We start from the raw sequence: 22,268 nt of genomic DNA on the forward strand, positions 1-22,268 counted from the left end.
CTCCTTCTTCTTCTCCTTCTCCTTCTTCTTTTTCTTCTTCTTCGCCTCCTTCTCCTTCTTCTTCTTCTTCCTCCTCTCCTTCTTCTTTTTCTCCTTCTTCTTCTTCTTCTTCTTCTTCTTTTTTTCCTTCTTCTTCTTCTCCTTCTCCTTCTTCTTCTTCTTCTTCTCCTTCTTCTTTTTCTTCTTCTTCGCCTCCTTCTCCTTCTTCTTCTTCTTCCTCCTCTCCTTCTTCTTTTTCTCCTTCTTCTTCTTCTTCTTCTTCTTCTTTTTTTCCTTCTTCTTCTTCTCCTTCTCCTTCTTCTTCTTCTTTTTCTCCTTCTTCTTTTTCTTCTTCTTCGCCTTCTTCTTCTTCTCCTCCTTCTCCTTCTTCTTCGCCTCCTTCTCCTCCTTCTTCTTCTCCTTCTCCTTCTTCTTTTTCTTCTTCTTCGCCTCCTTCTCCTTCTTCTTCTCCTTCTCGTTCTTCTCCTTCTTCTTCTTCTTTCATATACCTACCTACCTACCTACATAGTTGATTGATATTTGATTTGAAAACTGATAGTTGATGGAACCCACTAGACACTAGACTTTACTCGTACCTACAATGTTTACAATATTATGTACCTACTACCTATTTTATTATGTAGGTACCTAATAATTACCTATAACTATTAGGTACCTATTTTATTCAACGTCATAAATGGACGTGATCGATCGATGTTTTTTTCGTGATTCAGTTTTACTCTGATCTTGTTTTCTTGTTTGTTTCATAAGCTTTTATCAACCCGGTATGTCCAGTTTTTATACTTTCCTTGTCGAGTAACGAGTAAGTCAGGTACATCTCTATGTACTCTGATGAAGTGTTTCGCACATCGAAGCGTTTACCCCTTCTTGTGAGTTTTTTATTATGATTTTTTTTTTTTTTAAAGAGGTTTGACAGAGGGAACTGTAACTGCTATGGTCTTGATGTAGCTTAACTTGAGTGATCCTCTGGGAACTTGTGTGTTGAAAGTCATCTGGAGGAAGTTATTTATGACCTAGGTACGACTTGTTATTTGGAAGCTATGAAATCTTATTCAACAAAAGCATGAACAATTCTGACCTCACTGCACAGAAATGGGTTAAAGCACTTGTGTGTGAAAGGAAGATGATAAAATAAAATATTGATAGATGATAAAGTTCTCGATATATTTGGACTCAGTTTGATCGAGAAATCCGAATTGAAAATTTTCCGTTTTCAACCTTGTTTTTGAAAGCAAACTTTTTGGTGAGTAAATATTGATTGATTAATTAATCTAGGAAGTAGATGGTTAAATAAGTATTATTATATATATAAAAAAAACGTAGTAATTAAATTGGGAAAAATGTTAACAGTAGAAAGAGATAACAGAAATAAGTAGATATTTTTGTAGATATAGACATTTACTTGGCTTTTATTTTTTGTCTGTCCTTGAAGAAAAAAATCCTGTTTTTTTTTAAGAAAGAGGAGTGAAATATTTACAACGCCTGGAAACGAAAAAAACGCCCAGAAAATTTCTGACTTGACAGGGAATCGAACTTAGTGACTCCTGATAAAGAATCTACTCTTGAAGTGCTAGGCCACAAAGGTAGCGATACAGTTGAACCTAGATATAAAAGTAAAGAGCCCGTTATTTTGGATCCTCTTGTAGCTTGTATCCCAGTTAAATTGCAAAACCAAGGCAGGTAGAAATAATAGTAATGAAATTTTCCGCATTAAGAAATATAGGTATAGATTTGTGATTGAAAAACACCTGTCCGGAAAATTGCAATAATGGATGTTTCCTCAATTGCGTTATTTCATACGTAAAACGTTCCATTGTGTTGCGTCTTGGTTTTGCAACTTTGCACCAATGCACCGCACGTAAACAATTGCCTTGAAAAAACATCCATGAAATGATCCTTGTTTACAAAATTCCCTGAAATTCCTTAGCCGACAGTATAAATAATGTAAATTAATTTATCGTAAAATATGTTGTTTAAAACCAGGTTTGGATAAGTCCTTCTATGGGGACAGACCGACCGACCGACAGACGACACCGAAGCGAATACAATAGCCCGTCCCTTATACCTTTTTTTATTACTATCGTAATAATAAAGAAAGGACGGGCTGAAAAGTTATAATGAAGTGTTCTTGCCAGCATCTTTATTACCTTGGAGGGTAGCTCGTCTGTGTTGTAAGGGCTAGGTCGGAGGTTCAATTTCCGCCCGGGGCGAACTTCATCCGAAACAGATAAGGTTAGTTTTCGGAAAGGCTGGCTTTCTCCTATCCTGTCCCTCTTCTCTCTTTTATTTCGGGACAAAAAAGAAAAATTCCGTTGGTCCTCATTTTTCCTGCTCTATGACTTTGAAACATCACCCAAGTAAGCGCAACTGATCTATTGTCCGTTCAGGATAAAATTCCTTCCGGCCGGGAATCCAACCCACTCACTGTGAATTAAGAGAAATATCAAAGATAATTCCAATCTCTCTTGAATAAATCTAAAGATATACCTACCTAGATAATTTTCCTCGATTTTGTAAGAGGATATTTTTTTCCACTGTTGCTTTCTTTTGGCCTTGTGTCCCGAATGTAGGAATTATACCTATTATAGTAATTATTATATTGCAGATGTTTTCTCACTTACTCGTAGTTACCTACCTAGTTTATTATAATTCAAATATTGTAGGTATCTATCTACCCATCATCAGATTACTTTGTATGTACCTACCTACCTACCTAGTTGGCGATAATTATCTCAATATTAATTAATATAATAATCCATTATTATTACTACCTACATACGTAATTAAGTGTAACTAGATACAGCTAGTTATTATTCCACAGTTATAGAGCAGGCCCAATAGTTTCATAGAGATATTTTGTTGTAACCTTCGCAGAAAGTCTCGCCAATTACCTACACAACTGCGTGCAAGGTATTAGGTGCATACTTTACTCATAAATCTGACCTTCACTAGTTTTCCCCACACTCAAAGATAAGTGAGATGAGAGAAAATACTCTAAGGGTGCTGGTGCTCTCGGCTTTTAAAGAACAAGCCCAAGTCCTCACGATGGTTGACTGCGGTTCAGGACGAGCCAATTGAACAGGGCTAGAGACCATCACCCCGGAGTATGGCAGAAGAAAAAAAGATATCCTCTCTTTATTCTGCCATCACCATTCGGCTACAGCTGAAACCGCTACAACAACAACAACAACACCAACAACAACAAAATACTCTAACCCTAGATCCTATCAGTGGGACCATCCTTTGAGAAAAGGTATCTAGAGAAGAACTACGAAAAATGAGCCGTAAATCTTTCTTGTTCTTACTAGTATACTCTCACTACTTACATATTAAGTAAAACTCCGTAATAAAATAACCGATAACTGAGGTACGTAGGTAGTAAGGTAGGTTAACTTCCTGTCAATCGCTACAAATAACACCGTTACGTTCACTCTTCTTTTCCTTGCAGACAATTCTAATCTTCTCGAAAAAAAAATTGAATTTTTGACTTTTTTTTTTTTTTTTTTTTTTTTTTTTTTTGTCGTAATAAAATAACGGATAACTGAGGTACGTAGGCAGTAAGGTAGGTTAACTTCCTGTCAATCGCTACAAATAACACCGTTAACGTTCACTCTTCTTTTCCTTGCAGACAATTCTAATCTTCTACTGAACATCTCACACACTGGTTGATAGATTAATCAGTGTGGACAATAGCATCTCGAGATTTCCATTATATCTCTCCCACTAACCTTGGACATTCTCCGAAGATAACCATGTCTCACCTAACAGACCGTGACATACCGATGGCATTCGGTTCGCAAGAGACCGTCAGTTGTCCGCTAGCCGGGAAACGCGCAGCATCGGGCGTGACCAAATCATCCCAAAGCGCCGGCACTGAGGGGCATCCGGAGAAAAGTGTCCACGGGGCGCGAACTTGCGAATATTTCCAAACGCGTCGCTGGAACTGTGACCGTACCGAGGAAAGTGAGTTCCCTCAAGAGTACGGTTTGTTGTCGAGTCGTCCGATCCAGATTGGTAAGCATGAGGCCGACATAAAACACTGTTGCGTCAGCCCCTGTGACACCTCCGTGTTTGACCAGCTGAAAAGTTTGAACTTGACCGCTAGTGCGGAGCTACCGTCAGGTTATATGGCGACAAGAACCGCTCCGTGTGACTTCAACGCGTTTGGAAAATGTGACGGTAAAGTTGCTGACAAAGTCGAGCTGTTTTACGGTAACCCATTACGTCATGGTTGGGACGAACCAGGTGACTGCGATCACACTGGGTACGGAAAGCGAAGAGCTGCAGACACTTCAGAGGACACCTGTTGTAAGAAATGTCGTGTACTATGTGATAGACATACAAACGCGTGCCAGCACAAGGAGGACCGTGACATACCGATGGCATTCGGTTCGCAAGAGACCGTCAGTTGTCCGCTAGCCGGGAAACGCGCAGCATCGGGCGTGACCAAATCACCCCAAAGCGTCGGCACTGAGGGGCATCCGGAGAAAAGTGTCCGCGGGGTGGGAACTTGCGAATATTTCCAAACGCGTCGCTGGAACTGTGACCGTACCGAGGAAAGTGAGTTCCCTCAAGAGTACGGTTTGTTGTCGAGTCGTCCGATCCAGATTGGTAAGCATGAGGCCGACATAAAACACTGTTGCGTCAGCCCCTGTGACACCTCCGTGTTTGACCAGCTGAAAAGTTTGAACTTGACCGCTAGTGCGGAGCTACCGTCAGGTTATATGGCGACAAGAACCGCTCCGTGTGACTTCAACGCGTTTGGAAAATGTGACGGTAAAGTTGCTGACAAAGTCGAGCTGTTTTACGGTAACCCATTACGTCATGGTTGGGACGAACCAGGTGACTGCGATCACACTGGGTACGGAAAGCGAAGAGCTGCAGACACTTCAGAGGACACCTGTTGTAAGAAATGTCGTGTATCATGTGATAGACATACAAACGCATGCCAGCACAAGGAGGTAACTAGAGAATCTTGTGGCGATACCGGGAAATGCCTTCAGAACAATGACAAGACTTTGGTTAACAAGGCGGAAGCTAGAGAATTCTGTGGCGACATCGAGAGATACTCTTGTAGCAATGACAAGACTTTGGTGAGCAAATGTACCGCATATGACACTAACAACAATACCGACGGAGACCTGGATAGCTACTACAAATTCCCGCGATCCATAGACAATCTGCCTCAGCTGAATTGTTTGGCGGATTTGGTGGAAGAGTTACATCGGATCTTCTCGGACGACCACGTCAATGTGGACTATGTCAAATTTGTGATGAAGTCGTACAAGAGCAACCCCATGGAGTGGCGGAAATACTCCAAGTTTGACAAATACAAGTGAGTCCTTATCTAGCATGTATTGCATGTATCTCACCATCTAAAAACGCAATTATTTAGCGTAAGTTTTTTCACCTAAAAACCCAATTCTTTAGCCTAGTAAAGGGGCTTTTGAGCCCTATCCCGAAAGTACCTGGGAATAATTCAGATAGGTGGGTAATATATGTTTCAATTTCTGAATAGAGGTGCTACTGCTACTGCAATGGGTAGGACCTGTTAATAATCGGTACCTAGGTTCTCATTTGAACGGCAGATGTGAATAGGTACTCCTACTTAATCGCCACTAAGAAAATTACGAATGAGACTAAAAAGTCCCTTTACACCAGCAGTCTAAACAAGGTCTCATGCACTTTGTAATAGTAATTCTGACCCTCTCATTCCTTCGTCAGATATACCCGGAACCTGGTAGACGCTGGCAATGACAAGTTCAACCTGATGATCCTCTGTTGGGGAGAAGGTCACGGGTCTTCGGTGCACGATCACGCTGACGCTCACTGCTTCATGAAAATGCTGGACGGATGTCTGACCGAAACCCGGTATGCCTGGCCTCAGACAGATGAGGATGGGGAGGAGAAACCTCTGCAAGTCATTGGCAAATCCCCGCTCAAACTGAATGAAGTGTGCTATATTAATGGTAAGAACAGTAGTTGTAAGGGTGGTCTAAATATAGGTGAATACTTAGGGTCTTATTGATACTTCATGAGCTTCTAGGACAAGGAAAGAAAAAAGAGATAGGCCTCGATTCTAGCATTAGCTCTCAATTGTACACTTCTAAGGTCAGGTGTTTAGCTTTTTCGTCACATTGCCTACAATTCAAGCCGGATCCTCTGAATTTACGAAGTTTAGGGACAAATGGCGATGCGATGTTTAGACTGCGGAATTAAGAAAAGCTCATTCTCGCAGCATAAACAGGCTATCGGAGGCAGTGCGTCAGGCCAGGTTCCATCAAGTACGCCCGTGTTATTCTATTCTACGTATGCGTATATCATGTTTCATTGTAAACTCTTTTGATAAATACAATAAATTTTATTGTAATTGTTTCTTTATTATTCTATTTTATACTACCTATCCTATGTTTCAGACTCACTCGGGCTGCATCGTGTAGAAAACAGCAGCTACGCCGACAGAGCGGTCAGCCTGCATCTGTACTCCCCACCATTCAACGCATGTTCCGTGTTTAATGAGAGAACCGGCCACAAGACGGTCAGCAAAGTCACCTTCTGGTCTAAGTTTGGGAAACGAGAGAAAAAGGTAAGAACGATATCACCAGATAGTCAGGTGGCTAATTCAAAAAGAGCTCAATTTTTTCAAAGAGGTTTACATTACATTGAAATGGGGGTCTTTTCTGACGAAATTCCTGTGTGTGGAGTCCAGTATAATGTAGGACTATTACACCCCTTCAAAGAAGTTTGATAGAGGGAACTGTAACTGCTAAGGTCTTGTAGTCTCGAAATCGAAGAGAGAAGGAAGACAGGATAGGAGAAAGCCAGACGTTCCGAGAGCGAGCATTATCCGTTCAGGATAAACTCCGTCCCGGGCGGGAATCCGCGGCCTAGCCCTTACAAGGCAAATGCGGTACCAACTAAGCTAACTAGGCTGGCTAAGCATGGTACAGAGAACAATAAATCATTCATTTTCTTTTTCCAGACCAAAATCGATGACAACCAAGTTCAAGAATTGGATGACAACTGAGGGCGGACCAGTGGTCGGAATGACCTGTTTGTTTCCAAAGGCAATATTATTTTGAATGAAATAATCGTACCTACCTACTTTTAGAGTAGGTAATCTAGGTACTTACCTAGAATAATGGAGTCTTTGCACTAGACAAAGAATTTAATTAGGTGATTGTGAGAACCTAGGTAGGTACCTATAAAGGTTCTCAGTCTAAGTGCGTGAGAACAAGAACCTAGCTATAAAGGTAGGTAGATAGATACATTTCAAAATACTCAATAGCCAATTTTGTTTGTAATAAACACGGATAATTTATTGCCTAATTATTATTTCAATAAATATACCTTTGAGACAACTGCAGAGTGATTTGCATCGAAAGCAGGAGATTGAGAGTAGACTGCAGCCGACTGAAGTGACCATTGTCCATTTCCCACCAGCCTCGGAGGTAAGCTTCATTTTTTGGCCTAGTTAGATTCTGAGGGTAGCGCGTCTTTGTACGCGCTAGGACTAGGACATTTGAGACAACTGCAGAGTGATTTGCATCGAAAGCAGGAGATTGAGAGTAGACTGCAGCCGACTGAAGTGACCATTGTCCATTTCCCATTAGCCTCGGAGGTAAGCTTCATTTTTTGGCCTAGTGAGATTCTGAGGGTAGCGCGTCTCTGTACGCGCTAGGACTAGGACGCGGGTTCACTTCCCGCCCGGGTCGAATAATAAACAGATAAGGTTCGTTCTGGGAACGGCTATCGTTCTCCTGTCTTTTCCTTCTTGTCTCTTCGGAACGATGAGACATCACTAGTAACAGTTTCCTTTATCAAAACTCTTGGCGAAAAATTGATTGCTGAGCTAAAGGAACTCTTTAGTCCTATTTGAGCAAGATAAACGGGCCCATCAATACCTTGTTTTGTGGACTAAATAAATAAAAATACAGTCTATTTCAGCGGTTTCTACACGGTCCCCTTTTTTCAATGGTGAAGGCTCAATTTCACCAGAGAGCCATTTCCAGAGCCCCCCTAGAAATCCTTCGCGGGCTAGGGGGCCGCGGACCCCAGTTTGCAAATCACTGCTCCATTTTGTTCTGTTCCTGTTTTCAGGCATCCCCTCCAGGCAACACCTGTGATATTCCCCCCCTCCCCTCTCCTCCCCTACAAGTATCCTACCTTCACAACCCCTACCTTGAGCTGAATGCCAAAAGCCAGTTGCTCGTGGATCGAATAACGGAGATCGGATTTCTGCAATCCCGCACTGCGAGAGCCTGCCAGAAATTTGGACCTCACCAAGACAAGGTAAGAAAGTCAAAATAAGTTGTATTTTTTATCCTCTCTATTCCTGAAGAGGCAGCAGAGGTGATTTCTTTGCCACACTTGCTGCCACGGGCCACTTATGTATTTTCAATTGTTATCTGAAAAAGGGCCTCTGAGTGAAATTTTGCTCTTTTTTTATATATATATATAAAAAAATCCAAGAATTAAAGAGTCTCTTTCATGTCAAGGGAGATGTTTTAATACTTCTGTGTCTGTGGGTAAACACCATGGAATATGCTTTTAAAGCCAGGGTGTTGAAATTGAAAAGCGGCGAAAGTACCACAGAAAGGAATACCTAATAAAATACGGCTATGTTCATTTATACTACTAGGATCTAGGATGAGTCTGAACAGACCCTTTACCGTGTAGGTTTTAGGGAGAGGGGTCACTTTTCTAGGTCTACTTCATATATTAAACCCAGTTTAAAAACAACTTTAGAGGAATTTTTAATGTTTTTTTTTATTTCATTATATTCCATAAATAAGAAACATTAAAAAACTAAGAAACATTTTAAAAAAAAAATGTCGAATGCATTACTTTCCTTCGCTTTCTTCCCATTTCAGATCGTTGAGTTCCTCATTCAAGTCCGTTCGCTGGAAGAACAATTCCCCTCGCTCTCCGCCACTGACCTATGCGAGGAGGCGCTCTTCAAACACAAAGGCGACGTGAGCGCCACTGTCTCCTGTCTCGAGGCTGTTGCGCGACTGACGCGCCTGGGATTTGAACCGAAGCGCGTCATGTCGGTGTTGCGCAGCGTGGGAAACAATGAGGAGCGCGCCCTGGACAAGCTTGTGTCTTGATGACATGCTTCTGTCAGGATGCAATGGATGTAAGGACCTTAGCCTGGATGTAAAAATGTTGCGGCTTTAGCCGATTGCTTTCGGGAAACTTTTGGAATCAGAACCAGTTCCCTGCCGACCTCTGTGGCTAAGTGGTCAAGAGCACTGACTCCACCTAGAGGTGCTGGGTTCAAATCCCGGCCAGGGCGAAAATTTTCAAATTTTCTGACCTAACTTTTCCGTTCTTGGATAGGCATGGGTGTAATAGAAAAGTCCAGGTCGCTCGTCCAGATATTAACCACGTGCACCGTTGCTTAACTTCATTGATCCACAATAAACTGGTGTATCTTTTCTATTCTATTTTGTTCAGTATACATTATATATTACAGGGTTTCATTTCATTAGTACTTATTAAGTAGTACGTACGTTTGAAACATCCTGTAACTTTGTTCTACTATCATGGAAATGGCTCTCTGGTGAAATTGAGCCTTCACCATTGAAAAAAGGGGACCGTGTAGAAACCGCTGAAATAGACTGTATTTTTATTTATTTAGTCCACAAAACAAGGTATTGATGGGCCCGTTTATCTTGCTCAAATAGGACTAAAGAGTTCCTTTAGCTCAGCAATCAATTTTTCGCCAAGAGTTTTGATAAAGGAAACTGTTACTAGTGATGTCTCATCGTTCCGAAGAGACAAGAAGGAAAAGACAGGAGAACGATAGCCGTTCCCAGAACGAACCTTATCTGTTTATTATTCGACCCGGGCGGGAAGTGAACCCGTGTCCTAGTCCTAGCGCGTACAAAGACGCGCTACCCTCAGAATCTAACTAGGCCAAAAAATGAAGCTTACCTCCGAGGCTAATGGGAAATGGACAATGGTCACTTCAGTCGGCTGCAGTCTACTCTCAATCTCCTGCTTTCGATGCAAATCACTCTGCAGTTGTCTCAAAATACTCGCAACGCCTGTAGCGCTCGAGTGGGGAACATTAGAACTACCCACGCCTGCAGCGCTCGCGTGGAGAGAATCGGAACTAGCATCCGTAGACTTCGTATCTTGATCGTTGGAGAAAGCGGAGAGCTGATGAGAAGAATTTTGCTTACTCGAATGCTGAAAGACTTGCGGGAGGTAGGCTTCAGGAACAGGGGGAGCATTGGTTTCTTGGGGTTTATTCGGAGGGGGATGAAAGACTTGCGGGAGGTAGGCTTCAGGAACAGGGGGAGCATTGGTTTCTTGGGGTTTATTCGGAGGGGGAGCATAAGTGTCTTGGGCTTTATTTGAAAGAGGGTGGGCATAAGTGTCTTGGGGTTTATTTGAAAGAGAGGGAGCATAGATTTCTTGGGATTTATTTGAAAGAGAGTGGGGATAATTTTCTTGGGATTTATTTGAAAGAGGAAGGGCATAGGTGTCTTGGGGTTGACTAGGAAGGATAGAGGGGTGAGGTACGGACGGCTGAATATAGGAGGAATGGTGCTGGTCTGAATTAGGAATGGTCGATGGTTGATAGTGGTGAGACGAATCACGGCTACCATCTGTGGGGAAAATGAGAGAGGAGATTAGTAATTTAGATTTTCCACAAAGGACTAAAAGGGTACATCAGTACATTTTGAATTCTTTTATTATTATCTTTTTCTTTTCTGTTTTTCACCTGCCTTAGGCCCGGTACGAGTGTTTTTTCGTGAAATTTTTTTTTGACGATTTTTTTTTACAATCTGAAAATCCATTTTTGATTTGCCATTTTTGACGAAAAACGCCATCTCTCTCACTCAAATGTAGAAAGAAAAAGACAGAAAAACGGCTGCCTTTCTTTTATCCTCTTATTCCTATCCTCTACGATTGCGAGACGGTAAGAGTAGTTCTCCGCAGTAGTTCTGTTGTTCCTCTATAAAACATCTTTAAAAAAAAGTTTGATAGAGGTAACTGCTAAGGTCTTATCGTCCCGCAATCGAAGAGAAAAGAAGACAGGCCAGGAAAAAAAACTTACACTTTGAATATGAAATGCGCCCCAGGCGGACCTAGCGCTTACAAGGCCGACGCTCTACCTTCCAAGCTAACTAGGCTGGCGATCCTCTCTTCGATTGCGGGACGATAAGACCACAGTAGTTACATTTCCCTTTCATAGATCGAAGGCCGGTCGACTATGTTTGGACACACCTTGAAAAAAATCCCCTCCCCTTCTTCATCGACGTCAAAAATTGGCCGGAATAAGCTTCGTTCGGCGCACGAAATGTTCGCGATTCCGCGCCACAAAGCCGGCCAACACTTGCCGGGACGCAAGCGTATCCGCGCGGCTGTTCACGCACATTGTGTACTGACTCCCACCGAGCGACTGTTTGTCGCACGTCGCCGCATGGTACACATGGACGAGGTCCGGATCGGGGGCGCGAAATATGCGCGGTCCTGGGGAAGACGGGGCTCCGGTTCCCCTGAGGGGGTTTTCAACGCCGGAGGGGGCGGGTCCACCGCGTACGAATTTGTCGAACAGGTCCACGTCTTCCTTGCCCCAGCCGGAAATGCTCGAGTCGAACCCGCCAACCTGTGAATCAGAAAACCAGTTGTGTTTTATGATTATCATTTTTTATCATTATTATTTAAATAATTTTGATGGAGGGAACTAAAACCAAGTCTTATCGCCCCGAAATCAAAGAGAGAAGATTAACAGGATAGAAGAAAGCCAGCGGTTCCGAGAACGAACCTTTTCTGTTTAGGACTTTAGGATAAATTTCATCCCGAAGCCGAAACCTAGTGCTTACAAGGCAAGGCTTGGCCAGTAACAAGACTGCCTTCTGGCCTAGTGGAATAAAGCCATTTTTTTTTATTATTATTATTATTATTTTTTCACCTTTTCCCGTGTAAAGACGATGTCGGCGTTTTTCGTCAGCCTCTCAATCAGCCCTAACTAGGGTGATTGCTTTGGACTGACATTTGTTTTTGGCTATAAATATTACGAGTGCATGCCCTTCGCACTCAACCTTTGCTATTTCTTTAGCAACGGAAATTCAGGCTGGTATACTCCCTGTTTAAAGTCCCCCAGCCAGACTAAGCTGGTATACTCCCTGTTTAAATTCCCCAGCCAGACTAAGCTGGTCTACTCCTTGTTTAACCCATTAGCGCCTAGCGTTGCCATGCGAGTATTAACAGTAAATAAAAATCAAAGGGAAAAAATAATTCAGGCGCTAATGGGTTGACGTCCTCCAGCCAGACAATACTAAACCCATTACTGTCAGGAATTCTTACCTTATCGAAGTCAGTCTTATAGCAAGCGGCAATCCCAAATCCGAACGTCCTCCAATACCCTCCCTCCTCACTGATCCTGTAGTGATCAGGCGCGGCATTGCTACTGTACACCAGGGCCGGATCGTACTGACTGTACACCACGGGGAAGTAGACCTGACGCGCGCGCAGCGTGTTGCGTCGAATACGCTCGAGCGCATGCGCAGTGAACAGAATGTCCACGTCTATGAAGAAGAGAAGGTCGTGCGGGTAGCGCACCTGTGACGCGCCTGGGAATGAAATGTGGGGAATGAGTTAAGTGGCAGAGAATCGGTAGGTACCTATAGGGCAGCGATTTCCAACTAGCGGCCCGTGGACCACATGTGGCCCGCCAGACCATTTTTGTGGCCCGCGAAGCTTTTTGGTTGGGCCCCCTCGGTCTTCATATTTGCTCTTTTACTATGAGATGGACTCCAAAGTGTGGACCATACACCCCCCTTCAAGAAAATCCTGGATAGGGCCTGCTCCCCTGTATATGTGGCCCGCGAAGTACCTGACAATGTCGCATACACATGAAAGTTAGAAATCGATAGAGGTTTAAAGTCACTTTTAACAACATAGGTCTTCTCGTAGCGATGGCGGGGTTTTTACACGCCATTCGGCGACAAGCTACCTGCCTCCTCAATTTACGAGTATAACCTCACCCAGCCTGAGTAGAGCCAGGAACCAGCAGCACGCGATTCCCCAGATGGTCATCATCCAGGTACTAACCACGCTCGACGTTGCTTAACTTCAGTGATCCGTGGGGAGCTGGTGCATTGAACGTGCTATCGCCGCTGGTTTGACCTATTTCTACTTTGACTTACCGATCTGTAGGGCTTTGGCTCGGGAAAACGTATCAAACACGGGAACCACACTGATTCGTCTCGGATATTTCTCGTTCAACGCATTCACCAAGGTCATTGTCCGATTTACACTGTTGCCATTTGTATCTACAGTGTTGCCGTTTGTGTTTCCAGTGTTGCCGTTTGTATTGGGGAACAGGACGATGTACAGTTTGACCTGACCATCCGCTTGGAGGCACACGCGCTCGAAATTGTCGATAAACCTGTGGAACGTGTCTACCCGGCCTGATAAACCTGAAATAAAGAGGAAATTTGAACCGTGTTATTATGTGTGAACCTTTGTTGAAAAAAAAACTAGGTAGTAGGTAGGTATAAAATTTAAAAATGAAAAGTCTAGGTAGGTAGGTATAAAAAAAAGAACTGGTTTTTCGCAGGTTTTTTCTAGAAGTTGGATAGAGGGAACTGTAACTGCTAAGGTCTTCTCGTCAAGAAATCAAAGAAAGTTAAGGAAGACGGGATAGGAAAAAATCAGCCCTTCCGGGAACGAACCTTATCCGTTCAGGATAAACATGAAATCCGCCCCAGGCGAGATTCGAACAAAAAAGAACTGTGTTAATATAATACAGGCCTAGTAAGCTTGGAAGGTACCTAAGCATCGCAAGTTTGATGATAAAACGGAATACGGGTATTTTTTTCTACTCGTTGTACCTACCTACTTTGTTATTTGTTTGTGTGTCTTTTTTTTCTCCCTCTCTCTAAACCAAGAGATGAAAAAAAAATCATAATTGACCCTACTTTGTTATTTGTTTGTGTGTCTTTTTTTTCTCCCTCTCTCTAAACCAAGAGATGAAAAAAAAATCATAATTGACCAAAAAAAAAAGCATAAAATCATAGGTAAAACAAAAAATAAAATGAAAAACTCATCAAAACAACTCTGATCAAAGTCAGAAATGACAAAGTTTTCGAAGCAAATATCAAATCTCAATAGCTGGTACTTGGCGGTCTAAGTTCAGTGCTGGCTAAGTCTTCAACCATCTCCCTGATTTCCAAACCTGAAAATAGTCATTTATAATTGATTTAAGGTTTTCAGTCCCGCAAATCGTCTTACTTAAATTGACAGAATAGAAGTAAGCAAATACTCGTAGGTCTTGTGAGATGCCAGCCTAATTACCTTTAAAGGTAGCACGTCTGCCTAGTAAGCGCTAGGTCACGGGGTCGATTTCCGGCCGGGGCGGTTTTTATGCTAGACAGATGAGGTTCATTCTCGGAACGGCTGGCTTTCTCCTATCCTGTGCTCCTTCTCTTTTCTCTTTCGGGGCGATAAGACTTTAGCAGTTGCAGTTCCCTTTATCAAACCTCTGAAAAAAGACTGCCGAGGTAAAGGGGCTTTTTAGTCTCATTCGATCAGGATAAGCAAGGTACATATATTCTATTCTATTTTATTACTTTTTTTCTACTTTATTACTTTCTATTCTATTCTATCGTCCAATAGAAGGGCGACGTTACCTGTGAACTGTTGCTGATTACCTGTGAACTGTTGCTGAACATACGCATGCTTTCGCACAGGAACGGTCATTTTCCGCCCCCGGTATTTCTTGTAGACCAGGAGAAGGTCCAGAATGTAGTCTGCGCCATGCAGAGGGTTCTCCCGGTAATAACCGTAGAGCAGTTCTTGGAACTCAATCATACGACCTCGCTCCCGTGAGAACGTGTTGAGATTCTCCATCACCTGGGCAGAAAATAGAATAGAATGGAATAGAATAGAATAGAATAGAATAGAATAGAATAGAATGGAATAGAAAAGCATAGCATAGCCTGTTTATGTTGAATAGAATATAGAATAGAATACCTACCCTTTTTATATTGCCGAAATGAGACTGAAAAGTCCGTTTACTTCCGCAGTCTAAGGGTAATGTTACACCAAGCGCGCATCGTTTGCAAACAGCGTTCGTATGTGTGCGGAGTTGATCCGGCTGCTGTCGGATTAAAGATAATGTTACACCAAGCGCGCATTGTTTGCACTCGTTCGTTCGCAAATGCGCGCTTGGTGTAACATTACCAGTCAGAAATGACAAAGTTTTCGAAGCAAATATCAAATCTCAATAGCAATAATTATTATTTTGAGTGTTGAAGTACGAAGTTAGGTAGGTAGGTAGCAAGGCAGGTAGGTAGATATTAGGTAGCTACCTACCAAATTTCCATTTTAAGCGAATCATTTTATTTCCTTTGATGTGCAAAAGTTTTGTAACTATTCGTACCAACTCACCTATCTAAGATGCATTTCAAATGCTTTATTAGGTTTCTCTGTCATTTCCATTTTTATTCCATTACCCTAATATAGGCGGCGCCGGCGCGGCGATTCGAACTCTTGATGTCCGGATTTGTTTAATCCATCGAATCCAGATTCGTTGGAATAAACAAGATCTCATGTACCTATTTGGTACAATATTTTCGTGTTCCCTTGAAGAGAAAGGTGTTTCTAATGAAAGAAGAAGTAAAGTTCTAGACTGCCAGCCTAGTTAGCTCATTTTTATTTACCCAGTTTCCTTTTAGGAAAGTCCCAGGGTTCGATTCGACGAATGGACAAAAAAATTGCACTCATATTTCGATTGCTTTCTGATGTTCTCGTGTTGACCAGGCGCCTAAATGTTAAGTACCTACCTATTGTATTTCGCATCGCCCATCTAATGAGAGTCATACATATACATACTACGGGATGGGTATTATACGACACAGACCACAAGAGTCTAATGTAGCAGTTCATCTTGAAAAAAAAAAAAAAAAAAGATGATAATACTACTCTAACCTATTTTAGGATTAACCCTATAGCAAAATAAAACTTAAAACTGGAACGGCCAAAGACCTTCCGAAACTTAGGTACCTATTTGTGCAACACATACCCACTTTACATAGGTCCTATAGCAAAATAAAACTTAAAACTGGAACGGCCAAAGACCTTCCGAAACTTAGGTACCTATTTGTGCAACACATACCCACTTTACACAGTTAAACCTATTATTAAATATTTGTTTTGCTCCAAAGAGTCGAAACTTAACAACTCAAATCTAGGTATTAAGTAGAGCGGAAAAAACTTGGGAAAGTTTTCTGTGAACTTTTCCGAGTTTTCTGCATTTTCGCTCTCTTGAAGTTTTTCATATTAAGTAGAGCGGAAAAAACTTGGGAAAGTTTTCTGTGAACTTTTCCGAGTTTTCTGCATTTTCGCTCTCTTGAAGTTTTTCATTTATTTTGTAGCTTCGAGGAAGCTGCATCACGTGCATATTAAAATAGGAATTAAAAATGCTATTTCTTCTCTTCTTTTTACTTTCCTCAGATATTGTTAAATTACACCGAAAACCGCCAAAAAGCGGTAAAATGCCGCCAAGAGTTGCACCGGTCTTAACCAAAAGTTTCGTGTCGTATCCTTGTCACATTTGAAAGATACGTACCAAATTTCAAGTCTCTAGCTCTTACCGTTCTCGAGATATTTTGTTTACAGATACAGACAGACACACACACGGACCAATGGCTGAAACTTTGGATTTAGGCTCTAGGGACCTCAAAACGTGTTTTGGCACTAAAAATGGGACCTCAAAACGTGTTTTGGCACTAAAAACTGACCATCGAAAATTTGACCCGATTACATTACTTTCCTTCCTATAGATCTATAGAATATTAGGAATGGTCGATGGTTGATAGTGGTGAGACGAATCACGGCTACCATCTGTGGGGAAAATGAGAGAGGAGATTAGTAATTTAGATTATCCACAAAGGACTAAAAGGGTACATCAGTACATCAACGTTAACAATAGGGAATTTGAGTATACCTTATGAATTTATTTGTAAGGCGTCCTTCTACGACTTTTCGATCCCGAGATAAATTGATTGCTTTCGGGTGTTCTCGTGTTGACCCAGCACCTAAATAGGACGTATTGTCTTTTTTCGCCCACCTGAGAGGCATACTACAGGATGGGTACACTTATGACACGGACCACACGAGGTCTAATGTAACAGTTGCTTCATTGTTACGAAATATTTCAACAGTAAATTATAAAACCATTTAGCGGTATTTCATAAAAAGCATAGATTTCTATGGTAAGTGTCGAAGTAGAACTCACTTACATTGGGCTGAATATTCCTGCATATACCGAGGGGCGTATTGCATAATATATGGGTTATATTGCTGTTGCTGTTCTAGCATATTTTGCTGTTGCAGATTATGTTGCTGTTGTTCCTGTTTGTGTTGCTGTTGTTGTTGACTATGCTGTTGCAAATTATGTTGCTGTTGTTCCTGTATGGGTAGATTATGTTGCTGTTGTTGATTATGCTGTTGCTGTTCCAGCAAGTGTTCATGTTGCTGTTGTAGATTATGTTGCAGTTGTAAATTATGTTGCTGTTGATTATGCTGTTGTTTTGCCAGACTCTCTTCGAGAACATGTCTAAGCTCCTCCATATCATTGATAGATTTCAGTTCACAGTTATCAAATGGACTGGAAGTGTCTGACTCGAAATCGAGCACGTTGACCTGCAAACAAACATAAAAAACACAAATGGAATAATGAGCTTGGATTTTTCCCTTTTTTATCATCAAAATTTTTTAAAGGTCCATGGCTGTTAACTGGAACCCATGTATTCCTTCTTTTTTCACCAAAATCCTTTAATCGCAGATCAAAGTCCTTGGTGTGGACATGGACTTGTTTTGATCGTTTTGGATATGTCCTTCCTCCACTGTATGAGATCATGTCCTTTCTCAAAGACATTCTGCCTCCAACTCCATGATTTACTTATATGCCTATGAATAGAAAATTCCATGCTTACTTGTCCAAATATGCACTTAGTAGTAACAATGACAAATTATTATTTTTTGGACCAATTGTAATAGATACTTTCGATTACTTTAGTTTAGTAACAGAAAGTAAAAATCTCACCTTCTGTTTATCCTTTTTAACAACCGTCTTGTCACTCTCACTCCTCTGGGTGGGCTGGAGAACATTTCCACTATACTGCGGGGCATATGGAGAATTCCCCTCCCTTTTTTATCATCAAAATTTTTTAAAGGTCCATGGCTGTTAACTGGAACCCATGTATTCCTTCTTTTTTCACCAAAATCCTTTAACATGGACTTGTTTCGATCGTTTTGGACTAGAGGCTATGTCCTTCCTCCACTGTATGAGATCATGTCCTTTCTCAAAGACATTCTGCCTCCAACTCCATGATTTACTTATATGCCTATGAATAGAAAATTCCATGCTTACTTGTCCAAATATGCACTTAGTAGTAACAATGACAAATTATTATTTTTTGGACCAATTGTAATAGATACTTTTGATTACTTTAGTTCAGTAACAGAAAGTAAAAATCTCACCTTCTGTTTATCCTTTTTAACAACCGTCTTGTCGCTCTCACTCCTCTGGGTGGGCTGGAGAACATTTCCACTATACTGCGGGGCATATGGAGAATTCCCTGGCAAATATCCCGAATGTACCACGGGAGAGGCTAGTGATGATATGGTCGAGACATAACTTGATTGTGATGCACTTGAATAGTAACTATAAGGGAGGGAGCTGTTAGGAACAGAGGAACTGAGCACTGAAGAGGAATTTGGATATGTGTGTCCTGCGGGTACGGAAGATGTTGGGTATGCATAGTTTTCCGACCTCATTGAGATAGCACCGTGAGGGTGAGATATATTTTGAGAGTAGTCAACATTGTTAGGAGCTGTATTGGTGTTATAGAATGGATATGATACACTGGACACAGTAGGATTGGTCTCATATGCACTATTGGATCTACTTGTATCTATTCGATTGGTATACATGTTACTAGCTTTGTGCAAGGAGTACCTATGTGGCATGGAATCAATGGGTTCTTCACGGGTAGGAAACTGAATGGGAGAACTAATCGGGGTTCTAGTAGCACCATTGTGAGAGACAGGACTTTGATAACCAAAGGGAACGGGGGATAGGATAGGGGATTTTGTATTTGATAGTTGTGAATAACTCATGGGTGTAGGGGAGGGAGACATGTGAGCAGTGGGAGGGAGGGGAGGATTGTATTGAGGCAGTGGTGGAGCAGTAGGAACAACATCCTCATTGGGGACTTTGGTCTCAATCCCTGTAACATCAGAATGTGACTCCTTTCTCTCCGTTCTTGCCACTTTCTCTGATTCTCCTTCATCATGTGCCTTGGTGGCTTGGGCAGTTACAGTGAACTGTTCAATTTGCTTAGCCTGTTGGTAGTTGGCAAGGGATTTCTTCAGATCTTGTTTGGCCTTTGAGCGAAGCACTTTCATTTGTCCCATCTTGCTGGAAATGCTTTTCTCAAGAGAGAAATCGTACTGGAAAAACAAACAAAAATTTGGTATTTTATTAAATAGGTAAAAATGATCATAACTCTTCATATCTTTACTGGTTAAGTGTAGGTACTGAGGAAGAGGTTTGATGGAGGGAACTAAATTTGAAGAGATTAAGGAAGTCAGGATTTTTTGAGAATAAACCTTATTTGTTGAAGATAGAATTTTCCCGGGGTTGGAATCAAACCCACAACTAATAATTGACTAGTGCTTACCAACAAGGTCAAGTCTTCCACATGTTTCCGTTGTAATACTCCACTTGATACAGTGACTTTCCTCGGGGCCCGATATAGTTCACTGATTTTGACAGGAACTTGGTCCATGATTTTGTGAAAAGAAGCTATAAAAACAAAGATTATACATTGGGATTTTTAGAGCAGAATTTGATGCCAGTGCTGAAATGATGTTTGACCTCTGAGTATACTTAGAAACTGAGCAGCATAGCTCCCGAAATTTTCATTTTTGTCTCCAAACAAAAATAAGTGTTTGGTACCAACCCTTTCCTTTTCTTTTTTTTTATTCCTCCCTATCCTTTTTTAATAGATATACCTATCTATGCTTACCTCTGATATGGAGACTTCTGCTCAAACGTTCTAGAAGAACAGGACAGGGATAGCAGTGAAGAAGAGTTAGATAGAATAGCAGTGAGATGTCATGGTGGGATTTTTAGAGCAGAATTTGATGCCAGTGCTGAAATGATGTTTGACCTCTGAGTATACTTAGAAACTGAGCAGCATAGCTCCCAAACATTTTTAAAGGTTACTACTTTCAACTGGAACCTGTGCCAATAACTAATTAAACCAACAGTGACTTTAATAACCTACTCAACCTTCCCTAAAAGATACAAAATTAATAATTTGATACAGTGGTATGGGTATTAGAACAAGATCATAATTTTAGTCATTACAGTTACTTACTTGATTCTCCAGAGGTGTTTTTGGCATGGGCCATTTTTGCATGTGGGAATCACTATTGAGCTCCTCATGCATTTGCTAAAATCTTACTGAAAGTAAAATGAAAATACAAGAGCTTCTTTAATCACAAAATGTACCTGACAGTAAACATGAACACCTATATTTTTTTCCAATAATGCAAAGTGTGGTCCTAGTATGTAAATCCTTCTTTTCAGCTCACTCCATCATTATTAACAGGTCAACTTCCATTGGACGGTGTTGTGATCCCAGGCTGCTTACGGATGATCTTACCACAAGAGTTAACTGTGTCAAAGGGTTTCTTTGATGACACACATTTGATTCAGGTGGTATTTCTTGAACTCTGAACTAACTAAAAAATCTCTGTGGTAAGATGGGGAATCTCCTGCTTTCGATGCAAATCACTCTGCAGTTGTCTCAAAATACTCGCAACGCCTGTAGCGCTCGAGTGGGGAACATTAGAACTACCCAGCAGAAAGAACTGCGCAGAAACGTATGCGCATAAACACATTAATGCGTTGCCTGCGAGGGAGCTTTGCTCGGGACATTCGATGTGACGTCTTCGCCTACGGGAGCGTATGCCGTGACGTCAAAGTTCACGAATTACCGCGTCAGGAGGATATAAAGACTAGGTTCTTTGTTCTTAACACCCTTGTTTGTTCTTGTTCATTTAACGAGTTTATTTTATTAAGTAGACAAAATAACAGCCATCAGGTAGGTAATTACAAAATGGTAAACCTATTCTCAAGGAAACCAAGTTCAAGGATATTTGAGTTTTCCTGAAAGTCACTTACCAGAGTCGTGATTCATATAATCATATGGGAGTAACAATCTTCAGCAATTCCTTGGTGGTTGTAAGTAAAAGACAAAACTTTTAGACTGAGACTGTGCTTGAGAAAACTCAAAAATGCTCAGAGAGTCTCTTGTTCGATGTTAAGATCACAAGATCAAAGAGGAAATGATTTTATAGAGGAAAATCTAGGAAAAACCAATTTTCTATTTTCTCTAATCATTTTATACTGGTTGGAAGTTGGTTACTTTTTTCAGTTGATTCTAGTCGGTGAAGCTAGCCATGTTCGAAAATAACAACAAAAAACAGCTGTGCAGGGGTTTCCAAAATGTGGAAACAGTGATTTTATGCAGCTGATTATTCTTTTTTGCAGTGTTGCCATATTGCCTATCGGGAGCATAAAACTTTTTTTACGCTCTCAATTATCAATGGCAGATTTACCCCATTCCAAAAACTCCTGCAAACTTTACATATTTGTACTTTGTAGGTATCTCTTTATTCTGATGTACCAGAAACTATTACTACCTATAGATAATGTCTGTGCAATATTTTCAAATGTTTTTCTTCTGTAATATTACGTCATACCATACTCATTTTTAGAACGGTGAAGTTAAGCAACGTTGAGTGTGTCGTACATTTGAACAGATGACCGTTACTCGTCGGACAGGTGGGCTACTGTTAGAAAGTAAGAGAGACGAGACCGAAATAATGAGATATTATTTTCATGTAGGTACGTACCTAGTTAGGTAACTAATAATTTAATAAATATTTCGTAACAATGAAGCAACTGTTACATTAGACCTCGTGTGGTCCGTGTCATAAGTGTACCCATCCTGTAGTATGCCTCTCAGACGGGCGAAAAAAGACAATACGTCCTATTTAGTTGCTGGGTCAACACGAGAACACCAGAAAGCAATCAAAAATATTTCGAAATTTTCAAATCAATTTATCTCGGGATCGAAAAGTCGTAGAAGGACGCCTTACAAATAAATTCATAAGGTATATTCAAATTCCCTATTGTTAACGTTGGAGAAGAAAAAGAAAAATTCCGT

At 41.2% G+C, this 22,268-nt stretch overlaps 3 protein-coding genes and 1 pseudogene across 4 annotated transcripts; 2 read left to right on the top strand and 2 right to left on the bottom strand.

The window, feature by feature from the left end:
- Positions 1-1,089: 1,089 nt before the first annotated feature.
- On the top strand, positions 1,090-7,292 carry LOC103521993. Of its 2 annotated transcripts, none has more exons than XM_008487103.2 (6): positions 1,090-1,243; positions 3,629-3,776; positions 4,374-5,335; positions 5,725-5,969; positions 6,417-6,586; positions 6,983-7,292. In XM_008487103.2, the coding sequence occupies exons 2-6, from the start codon at positions 3,753-3,755 to the stop codon at positions 7,025-7,027; spliced, it is 1,446 nt and encodes a 481-aa protein (XP_008485325.1). In that variant the 5' UTR covers positions 1,090-1,243; positions 3,629-3,752; the 3' UTR covers positions 7,028-7,292. The 2 variants fall into 2 exon arrangements, with proteins under 2 accessions (XP_008485325.1, XP_026688305.1); XM_026832504.1 differs by lacking the exon at positions 1,090-1,243 and adding an exon at positions 1,996-2,232.
- LOC103522127 lies at positions 7,047-9,423 on the top strand. The gene is made up of 4 exons (XM_017448999.2): positions 7,047-7,053; positions 7,479-7,621; positions 8,101-8,292; positions 8,874-9,423. Exons 1-4 carry the CDS (start codon positions 7,047-7,049, stop codon positions 9,108-9,110), a joined length of 579 nt encoding a protein of 192 aa, XP_017304488.1. The 3' UTR covers positions 9,111-9,423.
- On the bottom strand, positions 9,124-21,459 carry LOC103522136 (alpha-protein kinase 1-like). Its single transcript, XM_026832467.1, has 8 exons — positions 21,221-21,459; positions 20,412-20,497; positions 19,710-19,834; positions 18,508-19,479; positions 17,265-17,667; positions 10,395-10,619; positions 9,940-10,358; positions 9,124-9,153 (listed from the first exon to the last, which is right to left on the bottom strand). Exons 2-8 carry the CDS (start codon positions 20,443-20,445, stop codon positions 9,124-9,126), a joined length of 2,208 nt encoding a protein of 735 aa, XP_026688268.1. The 5' UTR covers positions 20,446-20,497; positions 21,221-21,459.
- Positions 13,025-13,141, bottom strand: LOC113472733 (annotated as a pseudogene).
- Positions 21,460-22,268: the final 809 nt, after the last annotated feature.

The sequence above is a fragment of the Diaphorina citri genome, unplaced genomic scaffold (genome assembly GCF_000475195.1).
Source record: "Diaphorina citri unplaced genomic scaffold, Diaci psyllid genome assembly version 1.1 scaffold78, whole genome shotgun sequence".
Lineage (NCBI taxonomy): Eukaryota > Metazoa > Arthropoda > Insecta > Hemiptera > Psyllidae > Diaphorina > Diaphorina citri.

Bases quoted from the DNA above. Each gene is read 5' to 3' on its own strand.
- LOC103521993 (XM_008487103.2), top strand. From the start codon at position 3,753: ATGTCTCACCTAACAGACCGTGAC. The intron at 3,777-4,373 runs ATACCGATGGCA...GAGGACCGTGAC, and splicing joins CTCACCTAACAGACCGTGAC to ATACCGATGGCATTCGGTTC. The intron at 5,336-5,724 runs GTGAGTCCTTAT...TTCCTTCGTCAG, and splicing joins TCCAAGTTTGACAAATACAA to ATATACCCGGAACCTGGTAG.
- LOC103522127 (XM_017448999.2), top strand. The intron at 7,622-8,100 runs GTAAGCTTCATT...TCCTGTTTTCAG, and splicing joins ATTTCCCATTAGCCTCGGAG to GCATCCCCTCCAGGCAACAC. The intron at 8,293-8,873 runs GTAAGAAAGTCA...TTCCCATTTCAG, and splicing joins TTGGACCTCACCAAGACAAG to ATCGTTGAGTTCCTCATTCA.
- LOC103522136 (XM_026832467.1), bottom strand. From the start codon at position 20,445: ATGGCCCATGCCAAAAACACCTCTGGAGAATCAA. The intron at 19,835-20,411 runs GTAAGTAACTGT...TTGTTTTTATAG, and splicing joins AAACACCTCTGGAGAATCAA to CTTCTTTTCACAAAATCATG. The intron at 10,620-17,264 runs GTAAGTGAGTTC...TTTTCCCCACAG, and splicing joins GCAGGAATATTCAGCCCAAT to ATGGTAGCCGTGATTCGTCT.